This window comes from Saccopteryx leptura, chromosome 5 (assembly GCF_036850995.1).
Source record: "Saccopteryx leptura isolate mSacLep1 chromosome 5, mSacLep1_pri_phased_curated, whole genome shotgun sequence".
In the NCBI taxonomy this organism is placed as follows: domain Eukaryota; kingdom Metazoa; phylum Chordata; class Mammalia; order Chiroptera; family Emballonuridae; genus Saccopteryx; species Saccopteryx leptura.
Window position 1 is genome coordinate 89169112 of NC_089507.1, and position 19163 is coordinate 89188274.

Sequence of the window (19163 nt, forward strand, 5' to 3'; positions counted from 1 at the left end):
TGATGGTTCTCATCTCTCTGTTCCTGTCTGTCTGTCCCTGTCTATCCCTCTCTCTGACTCTCTCTGTCTCAGTAAAAAACAAAACAAAACAAAAAAACAAGTTTGAAAATCTAACAGATGATGAAAATATAAGATTGAACTGTTACTATTTTGTACCTGTTTATGCTTTAACTCCAAGCAAAATCACCAGAAATTATGATATATTTAATGTCAGTGTAAAAGAACATTTTTTCTATAAGCCAATATTTTAAATTATAACAAATACAAGTTTAATGTTGAGATCGGGCAGACTCCCTCTAGCCTATGAGTTTGGACAGGGAAATACTTCTCATCATTGGTAAAATTTTATCTAGAGCAGGAAGGATCCACATGCCCTCCAAGAACAGCAATATACCCCAGGGAAACACAAAAACCAAGAAAATATTCCAATGTTCTGGTTTTGTTTGGAAAACATTTTAAGGTCTCTGGTATGTAATATTATCCTATGAAACACTATGCAAGTCTAACCTGGCACCCAGTCTGAGAGTTTCTTAGCTATTTGAATTCAGAGGAATCCCATATATGCTCATTGTTTTGACCACATGCCCTTTATTTTTTTTTACAGAGACAGAGAGAGAGCATCAGAGAGAGGGACAAATAAGGACAGACAGGCAGGAACGGAGAGAGATGAGAAGCATCAATCATCAGTTTTTTGTTGCAATACCTTAGTTGTTCACTGATTGCTTTCTCATATGTGCCTTGACCATGGGCCTTCAGCAGACCAAGTAACCCCTCACTCAAGCCAGCGACCTTGGGTCCAAGCTGGTGAGCTTTGCTCAAACCAGGTGAGCCCATGCTCAAACTGGCAACCTTGGGGTCTCAAACCTGGGTCTTCTGCATCCCAATCTGACGCTCTATCCAGTGTGCCACCGCCTGGTCAGGCTGACCACATGCCCTTTAAATGGAAAGGAAACAATCTGAACAAGGCAGTACCACCCCTTAAAACCGCATGTGCAAAGGATACTCTTCACTATTCCGGATGTCAACTACCAGAAGCTTTGGTTTACTGGACTTTGTCTTCTTGGTGGGTGTTTTGAAGTGGCCTGTCACTGTGAGCTCACACAAGTCAATCAGGTCCTCTGCTGAAATCCGAGGTGAAACTTCTGACTTTAGATCATTTAATGTGATGGATTCTCTTGACTGAAAGAAACATATGAATAACACAAATATTGAGAATGTTATAGAGAGTCAAACTAGAGCCAGTATAAAATTCTTTCAGGCTCTTGACAGCAATCACTACAGCATATGGAAGAATAGAAAATTATCTCACAGTCTACTGTATTTATTGTTGAGCTTTACTTTTTATTTAATTAGTCACACATATAGGAAAACTTTATTATTTTGTCTACTACAAGGTCTTGGTTGAAATGTGATAGAAACAGATGAGAAAGATTTTTCCTTGAGAGTACTGTGTATCTTTTTTTTTGTTATTGTAATTTATTTATTTATTTTTAAAATTAATTTTAATGGGGTGACATTGATAAATCAGGGTACATATGTTCAGAGAAAACACCTCTAGGTTATTCTGACACTTGATTATGCTGCATTCTCATCACCCAAAGTCCAATTGTCTTCCGTCACCTTGTAACTGGTTTTCTTTGTGCCCCTTCCCTCCCCCAACCCCCTCCCTCTCCTCCCCCGCCCCCCCGTAACCACCACATCTTGTCCATGTCTCTGAGTCTCATTTTTATGTCCCATAGAGAGTACTGTGTATCTTTAAAAGCAGCTCTTTTAAGCGCATTCAGTTTTCTTGAAGTATATACAATTACTTTTGTTATGAATCGCATTAATTACAACCCTGGTAATATGAGAAATTGCATTGTTACTCAGTATACATACTAAGTAAAGAAACTTGTTCTAATATATGTATTAGACTTTTATAACCTAAGTTATATTACATATGAATAAGTTATATTACATATAAACCTGTCAAGCTTGGGGGAGGCCTGCATGGTGGGCCTTACAAACTCAGAGACCAAAAGTAACCACATAGGATGGTCTGAAACTAAGATTTCCTAACTAAAAGTGAGTCATGGAGGGTAGTCATGTCCTAGGCCACTACTGTCCCTGACAAAGGTCAATCTTTACCTTAAATGAGCCTGTCTATTGTCTTCTTGCAACTACGATGGAGGGGAAGGGTTTATGTGGAGGAGGTGGGGGAAAGGGTGTTAAGAGAGACAGATACATGGTGACAGAAAATGATTGGACTTTGGGTGATGGGTATACAACATAATCAACAGTTCAAATGCTATAGAAATGTTTAACTGAAACCTATGTACTCTTATTGATCAATCTCACCCTGTTAAATTTAATTTCTAAATAAAATAAATAAAATAAAATAAAAAAACCACTTGTCCTCTCACTTGATTACATTTAAGTAGAAATAAAAAATGCTAAGCTTTATAGGTTTGGATTTTAATAAAATGCAAGCATTAAAATTTTTAATTTTTTACTATTAGGAATTAAAGCTACTTAAATAGTCTGAAACAAAGTGCTTCAGAATGATTAGACACCTTTAAAATCAGCAAGCCACACACAATCAATACTTCCACCTTTTTTTTTCATCAGACTGCAATCCCTAAAGGTATTTTTCCCAGACTTCACACAAAGTCATATATTTATTAAGATATAATAAAGAACTTTTGATTACCCAAGTTCTGCTTTAAGTCACTTAGTGATGAATATGTAATTTCAAACCCAGGTTTTATTTGAATAAAGGTGTGCTGTGGCTGATGAAGAGGATTTGACCAAAGTATTCCCTATATATAACAGATTGATTTAAAAAAAGATTTGACCTTGACATTTGTTCCAACCAAAAGCATAATTTATGAGGAGTTTTTCAAAGTAAAGAGCAATAGTTATGTAAAAATGGTAAGGACAGAAGGAGGGAAGAATCATTGATAAATCCATTCATTTCCAAATTTTTGCAAGTATTTATCAGTAAAGACATTGAACGTAATGCTTTCAAGTTTCTCTGCAGACTAATTTTACATTAGTAAATTAGATTTAGGACAAATTATTCTACTTTGCTTTATGAAGCAAATAATATTAAAAATGTAGAATGTAGTGTTTCTTTCATTAGACAGTTTCATGTGCAATTTTACTATTCATTGTATAATTTTCACTTAGAGGCATAAAAAGAAAAATTCCTTTGTACAACTTTTGCCTCATTTAGTATCATGAATATGGCCATTGTTCTGTGGCTATAATTTCAAATTTATGGGATTTTGTTGATGAACAATATAGAAAAATTGAGAATAACTATACAACAACTCTGAAAACATCTATTGATGATCAAGTCTGTCCAATAACCTGTAAATAAAATGCATATTAATCATAGATGTCCAAGTATTAGAAATCAGTTTGAGAACTTATTTAGCAGTGTTAGTGAAAAAAAACATCTTTAGTAGAGGGGGCTCTCTGAATGGCTATCTGGATATATTAATGATAATATTAACCAAACAAGCAAATTTTGGTAACAAGACAACCATTTTGCTGTGTCCATTAAACTCCTGGGAGAATGACAGTCAGAATGGATAAGAGCCTGAAATTGTAGAATTTTTTTAAGTGAGAGAGAGACAGAGAGATAGAGAAAGGGACAGACAGGGACAGAGAGACAGGAAGTGAGAGAGATAAGAAGCATCAATTCTTCATTGCATCACCTTAGTTGTTCATCGATTGCTTTCTCATATGTGCCTAGATCAGGGGGCTCCAGCTGAGCCAGTGATCCCTTGCTTAAGCCAGTGACCTTGTGCTCAAACCAGCAATAAGCCAGGACCCTTGGGCTCAAGCCAGTGATCCTACGCTCAATGTGGTGAGCCTGCGCTCAAGCCAGATGAGCCCGTGCTCAGGCAGGATGAGCCCACGCTAGGGGTTTTGAACCTTGATCCTCAGCATCCCAGACCGACGCTCTAACCACTGCACCACTGTCTTGTCAGGCTGAAATTGCAGACTTTTAGAGTATATCATATACCCTTACGTTGCATATTCAACCAGCAACCATAAAGGTATAACTGTTATACACTTATGTTCTACATGTAAAAGCTCCTAATTAACTATAAAGGAATTTTAACATGAGAATGCAAGTCTGGCATCTGTAATACTTTGTCTATATTTTCTGTCATCGATCACTGACTCTTCATTTGTCCTTACTCCTCATTCCTATCTAACATATCCCCAAGTTCCACCAAAATATCTCTCAAATGCCCTGGCCAGTTGGCTCAGTGATGGAGCATTGCCCTGGCGTGCAGAAGTCCTGGGTTCGATTCCCGACCAGGGCACACAGGAGAAGCGCCCACCTGCTTCTCCACCCCTCCCCCTCTCCTTCCTCTCTGTCTCTCTCTTCCCCTCCCACAGCCAAGGCTCCATTGGAGCAAAATTGGCCCGAGCGCTGAGGATGGCTCCATGGCCTCTGCCTCAGGCGCTAGAATGGCTCTGGTTGCAACAGAGCAACGCCCCAGATGGGCAGAGCATCACCCCCTGGTGGGCATGCCGGGTGGATCCCGCTTGGGCACATGCGGGAGTCTGTCTGACTGCCTCTCTCTTTCCAACTTCAGAAAAAGACAAAAAAAAAAAAAAACAACTTTCAAATCTATTACAATTCATAGCCTCTTGCTTCAAGATCTTTTGCATGGATTATAAAGTTGTCTACTTCTCTCTTGATCCCTTTACCTATCTCTGCTTCTTTACCTAAAGTCATCCCTTCTGATCCATCTTCCAAATGCCATTTCAGTTAAAAATTAAAATCTGATCATATAACTTTTATAAATAAAAACACCTCAATGGCTTCTAGACAATAAGAGAATTAAATCCCTTTATGAAATCATCCCTGTCTATAGTAGGCAGGAGACCATAGGGTCCAGGCTTTGCAGTCAGATACCTGGGTCCAAATTTTTGCCACACCAGTTATCAGTATGTGACTTTGGGTATGATATTTTATCTCTCTGCCCAATTTCTTCATCTGTATAAAGTGTTTTATAATGAAGTCTCACACACTGTAAGAGTTCAATAAACGTTTGCTATGTTTTACCTGGTTTTCTCATCCTTCACTGCCTTGTATTTTATGCTTTGGCATTAGCAGACATTAAGCCTTAAACATCTGCCTTTTCATACTACTGTACCTTGACAAACATTGTTTCCTCTGCTTAGATTGCCACACCAAGCCCTGGCCCACTGGCTCAGTGGTAGAGCATCAGTCTGGTGTATGGATGTCCTGGGTTCGATTCCCAGTCAGGACACACAGGATAAGCGACCATCTGCTTCTCTACCCCCTCTCCCTCTGTTTTCTCTCTCTTTATCTCTCTCTTTCCCTCCTGCAGCCATGGCTTGGTTGGAGCAAGTTGCTCCCGGACACTGACGATGGCTCCATGGCCTTGCCTCAGGTGCTAAAATATCTTGGTTGATGATAAACGGAATAATGGCCCCAGATGGGCAGAGCATTGCTGGGTAGGTGGCTTGCTGGGTAGTGAATCCTGGTCGGGGCACATATGGGAATCTGTCACTGCCTTCCCACTTCTCACTTAAGAAAAAAAAACTAATTCCACACCTGTCCATCTAATGAATCCCTGTTCACCTTTCAAGTGTCAGTTCAAACGTTACTATCTCTGTAATGAAAACATTTATTTTGAACTCCTGACAGATTTATTTAGTTTTCTCCTGTGTCCCCATAGGTATCTGGTATACTTTTTTTTTTTAATAGTAATTCACTTCCTATTAGACTGAAATCTCCTCAAGGACAAGGAAAATGGCTTTTACTCCTATTTCTTCCCCAGGACCCAGCATATAACCATACATATAAAAGGTATTAAGATATATTTGTTGAATATAAATGAATAATATTTATAAATTTTCTATTACTTTTCCTGAGTAATATTATGCTATGGGGTATGTAAATGTTCCCAAATAATATATATATATTTCCATCAATGTAATTATTATATTTGTAATATATTATCTGTTTCCACTTGAGTTACAATATCCTTGAGTTCAGGTTCTATGTATTTTCATATTTTTATCTCTAAAAGCTAACACAAAGTATGGCATAAAGAAACTCCATAGCTACTTGAATGAGTGAGGGAATAAAATAAAATCAGTGAATGAGTAAATAAAATACGATTAAAAAATGTTCCAGAGAAGAATCTTTTTATGTCTGGATCATTAGATGAAGTATTCAGGGATGTCAAATTATTAGATTATTTCAAGCCTCTGGGCACTCCAATGGTTAATAAAGAACACTGAAATCTATATCTTTCTTAGTAATTTCTCAGAGCTATCTTCCATTTCCTTAACTTAAAAATTGAAGATGACAGCTGCTAGTATATGAGGTTTGAAAAATACACTCTAATAAATTGAAAGAAGTTATGTGAGTATTAGATTAGAAAGATAAAAATAAACAAACACAAGAACAAACTATCCTTAGGAAAATAGGTAAAATTATTTAGTGATAATAAATATATTAATAAAGAAACCAGACAAATACTAGAGTTGTAGTTTGGGGGAAAGTCAAAGCTAGAAAATCTGTATATGAACTGTATGTGTGCATGATTATAAATAAAAAAAATAAACATAAATATATTTTATATTCCTTTTTCCTCATATCTAAGTATATATAAGTGAAAAAGTATATTCATGTAAAATATCTGAAAAAATAATACAATACTAGGTACAATTCTGTATTATTAAATTATTAAAATATTGATTCTATATATTCCCCCAAAGCAAAAAATGTGAATATACTGGTATGTCAATAGGTCTCAGATAAGCTGAAGAGATATGTGGTGTGTATGTGTATATGACAAAAGTCATAGAAAAACCTGAATAGAGTTTGTAAATATATGTAAAATTTTAAAGATTACTTTGGGAAAAGGTGCCAAACATATTTTCCCCTCAAATAATTTTATGTCACTTTCAAAGAAGAGAAAATTCTTATGTTATAATAACTGTACTAAGGCAAAGAAAATACTGAAAAGTGTCCCAGGCCATTTTATGAAGCTACCTTAACCTAATTATTTAAACCTGACAAAAACAGCACTAAACACATGCATACACACACACATACACACACACACTCATTATTATTCCATATGGGTATAGATTTTTAAAACCCTTCCAAAGTAGAAAGTTAAATGCAACAGTAATTTAAAAGAATGACATACTATGACAAAGTAGAGAATATTCCAGGAATGAAGAATGGCTTAATATCAGTACAATTTTAAAAATAATTCATCATCTTTATTAGTCAAAGGATAAAAAGTATATTATCATATCTATAGGTGACATAATATGTAATAAAACTTCACATTTACTCCCAATTTTAGAAAAAGAAATACTCATGGTAAACTTAGAAGGAAAATTAGAATGATAAAAATGTTCTTTAAGACAGTTTTTTACCTTAAATATTTGATATTCTACTTAGTGATGAACCACAGAAGCAGACTTATTAAAATAAAATCAAACAAATATATTACAGGTATCAGCATTATTATTTATTATTGTTAAGAAGTTTCTATGGAGACAATAACAAAAATAATTTAGGGATATAAAAAGTGGAAAAAATTAATTATTTTTATTTCTAGATGATATAATAGTCTTCTTAGAAAATCCAGAATAATCAGGAAAACCCAATAAAACTGGCAAGAATTTGGAAAGATTTTAGTAATCTCAATACATGATAATTGGGGATAGAATAAAGAAATGACCTCACATTTATGTAAAGAAATGAGATTTATTCATTAAAATAATATTTTAGAAAAATATTTCTTAGTAGGTAAAATATTCAGGATACATTATATATTATAAAGCAGAAAAAGACTATAAAATTATAAATTCACTATGATACCATTTTGGGAATGTATATCATAGTAAGTCTCTCTTTTCCTATATATATGTGTATATACATATATATGTGTATATGTGTGTGTCTGTGTAGATACAAGTATATACATATTTTTTCACTTATATAAATGGTACATACAAATTGTATGGATGGTTACCTGTGAGTTAGTGGAATTTAATTTTTTTCTTGATGCTTTTCTGTGTTTAAGTTTTATGCATTAAGTATAAGCTATTTTGTAAAATTTAAACATTTGTTTTCAAGCAGCATTATTATATAACTCAAATACTTCATAACTATAAATATAATCTGTGTCAAGACACTTCTTATGAAATGTCTAGAGCAATGCAGAAAGGCCTTACAAATGGGAAGTCATGGCTATGTTCACCATTTTAGGTAATTGGATGTGGTACTGGATAATGTAGTGATGTTAAAGCAAAACAATCAAATCACTATTATTCTCATATTCAGATAAAATTTCAAAAATATAAAAAAGAGATCAGCAAGTAGGAGAGGCTTTCATGCACTCACATGTGGAAAGGTGACACAAAGTTATATATAAACACCTGGATAAAAATTTTTGTGGTTCACTGAAATGTTTCATTGATAAGGGCTACTTTGCCTATTGTGTGAAGAAATATTTGAAAAAAACTGATGTTTTCTCCCTTTTCATTAAAGCTAAATAATTATATTTTTCTAGATTAACATAAAATAGTGAAAATTACCTAGTAGATTACTAAACGGTTGATATTTTTCTTAGCAACAATCTTATTTTTTTGAAGAGTAATGTATTTTTATTCTGAATTCAGAAATAGTTCTATGTGTGATTGTACTATAATGTACACATAGTAGCAGATTAAAAACAAAACAACAAACACCCTTTCTTATGGATGAAAGCAGTTTTCATATAATATGACTGTGTATGTGGGTCTTTGTTGATGTGTGCATTTAGGGGTAGGTGGGAGAGTGAGAGAAAAATATTAATATAAAAAAATTAGTCTCTCTAAGGCTATTTGGTAATGAAAGAGTCTAAAATATATTTATAGTACCTGGATATAAATATCAACATATAAAAAAGAAAATAATTTAAACATATAAGTATAACAAATCCAAATGATGTGAACCTGCAGATGACAACACAAGAGACAGGTACATCAAGCCTTTGAGGATTTTCTCAGAAACAGTGTAGCCTCGGAATGTCTACAGCACAGGTTCTTTGAGTCAATTTAAATATCTTCACTTTGAAGGCAAAGTTATAATTATTAAATATCTGCTTTAGAATTTAAGAATTTAAAATAAGGCAGCACAGAAAGTGAGATACATTGCATACATGTTCTATAGAGAAAGATCTATAAGAATTTTGTGCAAATCAATATTTAAAAAGACTTATATTTCCCTGAATAATTGGAATTAGAACACTAACTGGAATACAAAAAATAATCTAAAGGCAAGTTGAAATATGAATCAGAATGTATGACAAGCAAAAGTAGGCATGCTTCTGAGGTAGAGGCCATCACAGGGCTAACCATGCATTAAATAATGTATATTACAACACAATAAATACATTTTCTTGAAGACAACTTGAAAAACTAAAACTCAAAGATTTTTTTCAAGTGATATATAGTTTCCAGGAGAGAGGCTGGATCAATATAAACATGCAGATGACAACATAGAGCTGGGTACACCAATAGCTTATACAGTGTGTCCGTAAAGTCATGATGCACTTTTGACTGGTCACAGGAAAGCAACAAAAGATGATAGAAATGTGAAATCTGCACCAAATAAAAGGAAAACTCTCTTAGTTTTATACCTATTCAGTGCAGTTCGATGTGGGCTCACACACAGATTTTTTAAGGCTCCTTAGGTAGCTGTCCCGTATAGCCTCTACAGACTCATCACTGACTGATGGATGGCCTACCAGAATGGGGTTTCTCCACCAAACTGCCGGTTTCTATCAACTGCTTATCCCACTGAGTAATGTTATTCCTATGTGGTGGCGCTTCGTTATAAATGTGCCAATATTCACGTTGCACTTTGGTCACAGATTCGAATTTAGCGAGCCACAGAACACACTGAACTTTCCTCTGTACCATCCACATTTCGACTGGCATGGCCTTGGGCTGCTCCGCTATATACATAGTGCACATGCGCACATGCTGCCACATCATCCTACAGAAACTGGGAGGGTTTTCCTTTTAATTGGTGCAGATTTCACATTTCTATCGTCTTTTGTTGCTTTCCTGTGACCAGTCATAAGTGCACCATGACTTTATGGACACACTGTATTCTAATCTCCTGTAGCAAGTATAGTAGGGCCCTGCCCAGAGAAGGTGCCGAAATGTTTGATAAATAATACACACATTTGTAATAGGGTGCTGAGAGATGTTATCCCTACGTTGAGAGAGAGGCTCTAATATGCTACCAAATAATAGAAGCTACCAACAAAAGTCAACAGTACTGCCTCTCTCAGGCTGAAAAAAACAACAGTGACTCTACTACTTCCAACTACATACCACTCCAGCATCCCCTTTCTCCCTAGTCTATATTAGTGCTTGCAAGTGGGGATGGGATCAACTTTGGAGAGCACAGTGTTAAGATAAGAAGCACCTTCCTTCGTACTCTGTAGGATGAAGGCATGGTGGACACTCAATTCCACCTCCCCCCCACTTCCCACCCAAGGCAAATCCAGAGGAGTGCCCAAGACAATCATTTGCAGAGATCTGGGTACACCTGCAAGAAGGGGTGACTGACATTCTGGTTTGCAGTGGACTGTCTGCTGACACAGAAGACTACTCATCTGCTCTGCACCTCTCAAAGCAGTACAGAAGTAGGCAGACAGGCAGTGCTGAGGGAGTGGATGCTAGACACCTTCTCTAAATTCACATTTCTAATCTCTGCAGTGAGAATAATGACAATGCTTTATTTCCCTCACAGATTTACTGTGTGCATCAATTGGTATAATAAATATTAAAATGTTTGGTAGATGGTAGCTCTTTATATAAAATAAGTTATGCCCTGGCCGGTTGGCTAAGTGGTAGAGCGTCGGCCTGGTGTGCGGAAGTCCTGGGTTTGATTCCCGGCCAGGGCACACAGGAGAGGCGCCCATCTGCTTCTCCACCCCTCCCCCTCTCCTTCCTCTCTGTCTCTCTCTTCCCCTCCTGCAGCCAAGGCTCCATTGGAGCAAAAGATGGCCCGGGTGCTGGGGATGGTTCCTTGGCCTCTGCCCCAGGCGCTAGAATGGCTCTGGTCGCAACAGAGCGACGCCCCGGAGGGGCAGAGCATCGCCCCCTGGTGGGCGTGCGGGGTGGATCCTGGTCGGGCACATGCAGGAGTCTGTCTGACTGCCTCCCCATTTCCAGCTTCAGAGAAATACAAAAAAAAAAAAAAAGTTGTGATTAAAAGTCTAATTTCATATGAAGCAGTTTAAATTTCTTAGTAAAATAGTTTTATCATAGTCTAAATTTTGAATAAATCAACTAACAAATACTACTTTCACTTCAAAGAGTCCACAATCTGTTAGAAAGGCAGGACAAACCACAATGAACCCGCCGGGGTTGCGACCCACAGGTTGAGAACCGCTGTTTTAGATAAAATAGGGAGGTTGTTATTTCTGATGTAGAAATATAGCATCTGAAATGGAGTTTGAAATAACAGTGTCAAGCTCTGGAAGCTGCAAAATGTAGCTTCACATGGGAGAGAGGTTTTTCTCCCTCAAAAGAGAGATAACATACATGAATATGAAACACAAAGAACAGTGGAGATAGTTTTTTCAGTGATTATGGATTTTATGCTACAATTTTCACAGATGTGCCCCTGAAAAATTGTGTGTAAGCCAAAGTTCTAAAAAGAGAGCACTTTTCCCTTTGGTATACAGTAACATTTGGGAGATATTTTTCATCTCTGTAGCCTTAGTTAGCTCATATATAAAAGGAAGGGGCAGGGGTGGACCTTATGTTTACTTCAGCTATAGAATTCTATGACCTTATTTCTGATTTTTCAACTGGCAAGAGGTCCCAAAACTCTTGCTTACCTTCTGGGACATAAGTTAGAAACCTGTACATAATACTTAATATCACCAGAGGAGTTTCTACTAAGAAATTCAGGGGTGATTCAAATTGTGAGGCTTAGCAAAGTGTTGTTCATAAAGCATGACATTCTTATATACACTAAGATTAATAAGAACTTATGCATTTCAAGACAAGTGGCTGGGAAATATTTCATACATAGTTAAAATTGGTTGAAGTGAAGGCAGAGGAGATGGAAGTACAGGAAGTGAATTACTCTCACATCAGTGAATTCTGGGGCAAAAAAGAGGAACAGATTCTGGGGCAAAAAAAGAGGATCAGTGTGCACTATGAGTCAGCAGTGGTGAAATGTGCTACTATGTATAGGTTTCTACAAGATTCTGGAAATAATTTTAAAAATAAAATGGGAACCTGAAAAATTTCCTAGGCTAAGAAAAAGAGGATTAAAAAGTTACACATGACAGTGGCTCCACTCAGTTGAACCCCTAAAGGTGGGATCTGTGATACCTTCCTTCAGGAATGTGATAGGCTGCTATTCCACACAGAACGCTATGCTCAGCTTTCACTGGCAGCAGGGATTCAGAACAGAGCCAGCTGGTGGCTTGGAGGTCACAGTATTTTAGTTACTACAATTGACAGTTTTATCCCAAACTCTTAACTTTCCAACGTATAGCCTTTAGTTGAATTGGGGTACTGACTTCATTACCGTTCTCTCCCGCTCTTACCCTTTTCTTTATACTGAAGTGATAAGCACTACCATTTTTACTCAGGTGTTCCTTGTTACTTGGGAAATTCTCCCAGCACTTTCCTCACTATATAACCAAAGAATGTAAACTGAATGACAGAAGTATTATCTGGCTGGAAGCGTCAATGAGGCCCTGTGGAAGAAAGTCTGGAGGATACTCTCTCATCCTTATTGCTGAGCCAAGGACAAGGTGGTGAGCTCTTGAACGTCTTTATGGTATCAACTGTTGTTACTACAATTTATATGTTGTGGAATGCTTGGCTAATATCATGCATCAGCCAACTATTTTTATTTTAATATAATTCAATGTCCCAAATAATGGGAGATTCTAAGTTTCAACTGTGAAGATAGGAGTGTCCAAAATTTTATGATGAAGGAAGGATAGTCAACTGTCTCTAATATCTAATAATTTATTTTACTACACTATAAACCAGTGGTAGTCAACCTGGTCCCTACCGCCCACTAGAGGGCGTTCCAGCTTTCATGGTGGGCGGTAGCAGAGCAACCAAAGTATAAAAAAAAAGATTTAACTATAGTAAGTTGTTTTATAAAGATTTATTCTGCCAAACTTAGCAAAAATCCGACACAAAGTACTTGGTAAGTAATTATTATTATATGCTTTAACTTGCTGTAACTCTGCTTTATAAATTTTATAAAGTAAAGCTACTTCCCTACTTTATAAATCACCATTACTGTGGAACCGGTGGGTGGTTAGAAAATTTTACTACTAACAGAGATACAAAAGTGGGTGGTAGGTATAAAAAGGTTGACTACCCCTGCTATAAACTATCCCAGACAATTCTTACAGAAGTATCAAAGTCTATAATGTGGTTAGCTGTACTTCTAACTTCTTTCACATAAATGAAGAGATTCTGACTTCAATGAAATCAGAGAGGTTATATACATGTTACAACCAACCTAAAGCTAGAGATCATCTAGATTCCTTTAGTTTTATAATAGGCAATGCATATTATGGAATATGAACTGATAAATCTTGATGGAGCCTTCCAATAATGGTAACTTGGATAGTACCATTTTATTTCATATTTTCTCATTTAAAATAAAAAAATTGAGGGGATAAACTGATTTTTCATTTCATTTAAGATATGACTAGATAGAGTTCTTGACTCTGAAACATTAATTGGTCATGAAAAAATATAGAATTTTTATGAGAAAATTAAATTATTTTATATATAAAAGTCTTAATTGTAACAGCAATTACAACTGAAATGATCACCTGTAATGCAATAGATAAATTACTGCAATATTTATCCTAGATATATTCTAGTTTAATGTTGTTAAATTTAAAAAAATGTCTTCATATTCTCTTTTGGCTTAACAGAATATGCAATAAAAATAAGAAAAATATTTAATAAAGGAGTTACAGGCAATATTTCTTGTGGTGAGTTAAACCCTTAAAATCCTATAGTGACTATAAGATGTATAGATGTATTTCAACAGTTATATACCCTATTAATTTTTTTTTATTCTTTGGTATTTCTGGCCATATTGCCAGAATGTGCTCAAAGGCTGTGTGTGTGTGTGTGTGTGTGTGTGTGTGTGTGTTAATTTAGAGGAGGGAAGATAGTGAGACAGACTCCTGAATGTGCCCCCACTGGAATCCACCCGACAATTCCCATCTGGAGCCGATGCTCAAATCAATCGATCTTTCCTCAGTGCCTGAGGCTGATCCTCAGATCAACTGAGCTATCCTCAGTATCCAGTGGCCGACACTCAAAGAACCAATCAAGCCACAGGTTGTGAGAGGGAAAGAGAGAGAAAAGGGGGAGAGAGAGAGGAAGAGAAGCAGATGGTCGCTTCTCATGTGCCTGGACTGGGAATTGAACCCCAGTTGCCTATACGCTTCGTTGATGCTATATCTACTGAGCCAACTGCCAAGGGCCAAAGGCTTTGTTTTTATAGAAAAAATAAAACAGGTATTTTATTGTAAAACCAGATGATAAATTTATTAGTTTAAACACATGAGGTTAGCACTGGCAGGTTAGCACAATTGGTTAGAGCATCTGTCCCAATAGACCAAGGATATGGGTTTGATCCCCGATTACGGCACATACAAGAATCAACCAATGAATGCATAAATAAATGTAATGACAAATGGATGTTTCTCTCTCATTCCCATCCTCCCACTCTCTCTAAAATTCAATTAAAAAAATTAAAAAGACACGATGCTACTTTAATTGAAATGATGCTACAAATGGTAAGAATACCATATATATTCAAGAATTAACCAACAGCCTGACCTGTGGTAGCACAGTGGATAGACTGCTGACCTAGGACACTGAGGTTCCAGGTTTGAAATCCAAAGTCATCAGCTTTAGCACAGGCTCACCAGCTTGAGTGTGGGGTTGCTGTCTTGAGTGTGGGATCATCGATATAATCCCATAGTCACTGGCTTAAGCAAGGGGTCACTGGCTTGGCTGGAACCCTCACCTCCCCACCCCCACCCTCCATCAAGGCACATATGAGAAGCAATCAATGAACAACTGAAAGTACTGTAACTACGAGTTGATGCTTCTCATCTCTCTACCTTTCTGTGTTTCTCTCTCTCTCCCTCTCTCTCTCTTGCCTACACCCCCCAAAAAAGAATTGACCAACAAATGAATATATAAAGCTACAAGTTGTTACAGCTTTTAAAGAAAGGTAATTTAAAGTTACATATTATTAGAAATAATTATCTCCTTTCAAACCAATCAAGATACAAATAATTTTTTGGTGTTTCCAATCTAACTAAAAATTATTTTTTAACTTACTGAAATTTGGTAAATTTTCAGTAAGGTTTCATTGCTCTTCAAGTCTAGTAAATTTTTTAAATGACTCCTTTCCAAAATCATCACATTGCCCATTCTATGAATTCTTGTGATATTTCCACCCAATGGGAAGCAAAGACCTTAACTATAACTCTGGCTTAAACTAGAAATTTGATAGTTTCTGATAGGACTGATACCCTCTGCATAAAAGCCTAGATTTAGAGCTGATTTCAAAAGTTGAAACATAATAAAGTGACAGAACTCAGGAGTCAATAGTCATGGCTTATCTTAACTTCCTACTGAATATTAGAAGACCATGTTGAAAAGACAATTAATAAAACTCTTAAGAAATCAGAATGCATTATACCTTTATGAGAAAATTTATCTCTTAAGCCCAAAACAGCAAAACATTACAAACTATGTATAACACAAATATATCTACAATGACCACTCTTATTTAACACTATTATGGAGAATTAGGTGAAGCAATTAAATAATAGAAAGATATAAAATTTATAAAGTTGGGAAAGAGGAAAATTTATCAATAATTTACAAATAATATGTAGCTGAAAAATATAAAAGTGAAAAACTATTACAAATAATAGGAGAATAATGTGGTCTATAAATGATGATGATGATTATAATAAAAACTTACAGTGTGTAGTATATGCCAGTAGTGTTTAATATTATTGTCTCTATTTTAAATAACAAGGAAATCAATAACATAATTGGTATGGCAGAGCTGGGATTCAAAAAATAACATCTGCATTCTTAATCACTACACCAAACTTCTTATAAAATCAACAATCTTTCTAGCCTGACCTGTCATGGCACAATGGAATAGAGCTGTGACCTGGAATGCAGAGTCACTGGTTCAAAACCCCTGGCTAGCCCAGTCAAGGCACATATGAGAAGCAATTAGGAGTTGATGCTTCCTGTTCCTCCCCACTGCCATTCTCTCTAAAATCAATAAATAAAATCTTTTTAAAAACCCCAATCCTTATTTATTTATTTAATTTTATTTAAGTGAGAGGAGAGAGAGCGAGAGAGCGAGAGAGAGACTGACTCCCATATGTACCTCAAATGGGATCTAGTCAGCAATCCCCATCTGGGGCCAATGCTATGCCCATCTGGGGAAGACGCTTTGCCCATCTGGGCCATACTCACAACTGAGCTATTTTTAGCACCTGAGGGGAGGCTCTACAGAGCCATCCTCAGTACCCAAGGCCAACAGGCTCAAATCAATTGAGCCATGGCTATGGGAGGGGAAGAGAGAGATAGAGAGAAAGAGAGAGAGAAAAGGAGGAGAGGAAGGAAAGAGAAGATGGTTGCTCCCCCTGTGTACCCTGACTGGGACTTCCACATCCAGGGTCGATGCTCTACCACTGAGCCAACTGGCCAGGGCCACCAATCTTTCTATACATTAAAAAACTAGAATATATATTAAAATAAAATATCCCAATAATAATAGCAACAAAAAGGCTAAAATAGGAATAATCCTAACAAGAAATATGCAAGAAAACTATAAAATACCATTGAGAAACTTAAAAAGATATCAATAAGTTGAAAGACATACTCTTTTTTTTGAAAAAATAAAACAATTTGTACATTTCCCCCACTTTTATATAAATTTAATTCATTCACAAAATATATACCAAAATGACTTTCTCCCCAAGGGAGGGAGAAAAAAGTCATTCTACAACTCATGTAAAAACAGAGTGCCAAACGTATGATAACATTTTAATAACCTCTTGATACTGAAAATAAACTGAAACAGATGAATATAAACAAAAAAAGGGGAAATGAGAAATGAATATAAATACATGTGGGAATCTAATTTACCATAAGGCATGGTTATAACCAATGAAAATCATTTAGTTTACTCAAGATAGCAAACATTTATTAATCTTTAATTCAAATATTTGTTTGATAAGTATACAAATTTTAAATCTATCAATTAAGTCAAGTCTGTAGGACTCTGCTTGACTAGTCTTTGCTAAGTGTTTGTTTTAATTTCTATAGAACCTCTGAAAAAGAACTTATAATTTATATTGATATATTTTGAAATGATTCCAGTTTAGTTAGGCTTTTTATTTGCTCATTTTAACCTTGGGGGAAATGAAAAAAGAAAGAACCTTTTGCAATGATTCCCTGAAACAGGTGAGAATGCTGCAAATAAAAGTCATGTATTTTTTCTTTCATTATATACCTTTATTTGTTAAATTCTGTGTTATAACTTGTACAAATCAGTTTAACATTAAAAATTTTTAGTTGTAGGTTCATTTCTCACATAACGTGGCATGTTTACTTATTGGGTGTATATAACAACTATGTCTGTTGTTGCTAGCCTTTCTGTAGAATTGTGCCAGAACCATTTCTCTTTAAATGCCCTATACAGGCATCCCCAAACTACGGCCCGCGGGCTGCATGTGGCCCCCTGAAACCATTTATACAGCTCCCGCCGCACTTCCGGAAAGGGGCACCTCTTTTACTGGTGGTCAGTGAGAGCAGCACTGTATGTGGCGGCCCCCCAACGGTCTGAGGGACAGTGAACTGGCCCCCTGTGTAAAAAGTTTGGGGACCCCTGCATGTCACTAGTACGTGAAATGACATCCCTGAACTTTGAGGTTATATCAGGAAGATCTCAGTACAAGACCCCAGATATTCATTAGAAGTTGGAATTATCCTATTTGTGCTCATCGCTCTTCATGAAGAAAATATATGCTCTAGACTTACTGTTGGAAAACATCAGGAGCTGTCTCAGATCAATAATGAATTGCATCAGGCTGCAAAGGAATAAAAACTCACCGACATAACCTGCCTACCTGCCTAGCAACTGCAATGTGGATATGCTAGTGCTGTGTCAAAGCACAGTCAGACGGTCCGTGGTGTAGGAACTATGAGCTGCTGTCTTAGATTAGTTCAGCTGCTAACTTGGACCAATCCTAAGTAGGATAGTCTACCAAAAATCATGACAATCGTTATTTTCACCAAAGATAACAATAATATTTTCATATTTTGCTTTTCCCATTAAGAACCCCATCCCCAAATCCCCCACCTGAAACTTCTAAACATCTCTCTTTTACTTTACAGGACATTCTCCCCCCCCCCCCCCCAATATATATCTTCTTTAATACAGCACTCTAGAAATTTTCTAGTGCTTGTTCAGTTACAATCTAATTTTTGTCTGGCTCTGGGCATTCTGTCTGCCCTTGTTTGACTTGATGTTTACAGGGCACTGCTCCAGTCAGAATAGACCTGCACATACCTGGAATTTCCAGTCAGAAAAGTGGCCTTCACTAATTTGATGATTTAAGATGAGAAGACCCAGAGAGTTCTATAACTCAGAGGAAGAAAATATTTTAATACGTAACTATGAAATTTGGTTTTCCAGGATAGCTTCACAAAAAAAGGGATAACAGTAAGTTAAAAATATAGTTTGAAATTTGGTTTTCCAGGATAGCTTCACAAAAAAAGGGATAACAGTAAGTTTTAAACAGTAAGTTTAAAACATGACATTTAACATAAACATTTCAAGCTTCACACTGCTGCAGTTAAACCGAATTTTTAAATAAAAAAAATATAAAGGGTCACTGAGGAAAAGCAATGATAAACATGCATCACTAACTTACAGTTTCTTGACCTGGAAAAAAGAATGACCGTTGAGTTATTTTGGTAAATTTATTTAATTATTTATTATTATTATTATTATTTTTTGTGACAGAGACAGAAAAAGAGCCAGAGAGAGCGACAGA

At 36.2% G+C, this 19163-nt stretch overlaps 1 protein-coding gene across 2 annotated transcripts in view; it reads right to left on the reverse strand.

Moving 5' to 3' along the window:
- The window catches only part of TBCK (TBC1 domain containing kinase), a 227695-nt gene that overhangs the window by 39553 nt on the left and 168979 nt on the right, over window positions 1-19163 (reverse strand). The window contains exon 24 of one of the 2 annotated variants that reach the window (XM_066385885.1): window positions 1004-1179. The exons of the other annotated variant lie outside the window; for it this stretch is intronic. Within the exon in view, the coding sequence (XP_066241982.1) occupies window positions 1004-1179 (176 nt within the window). The remainder of the gene's footprint in view (window positions 1-1003; window positions 1180-19163) is intronic. 2 annotated transcript variants of the gene reach the window in all.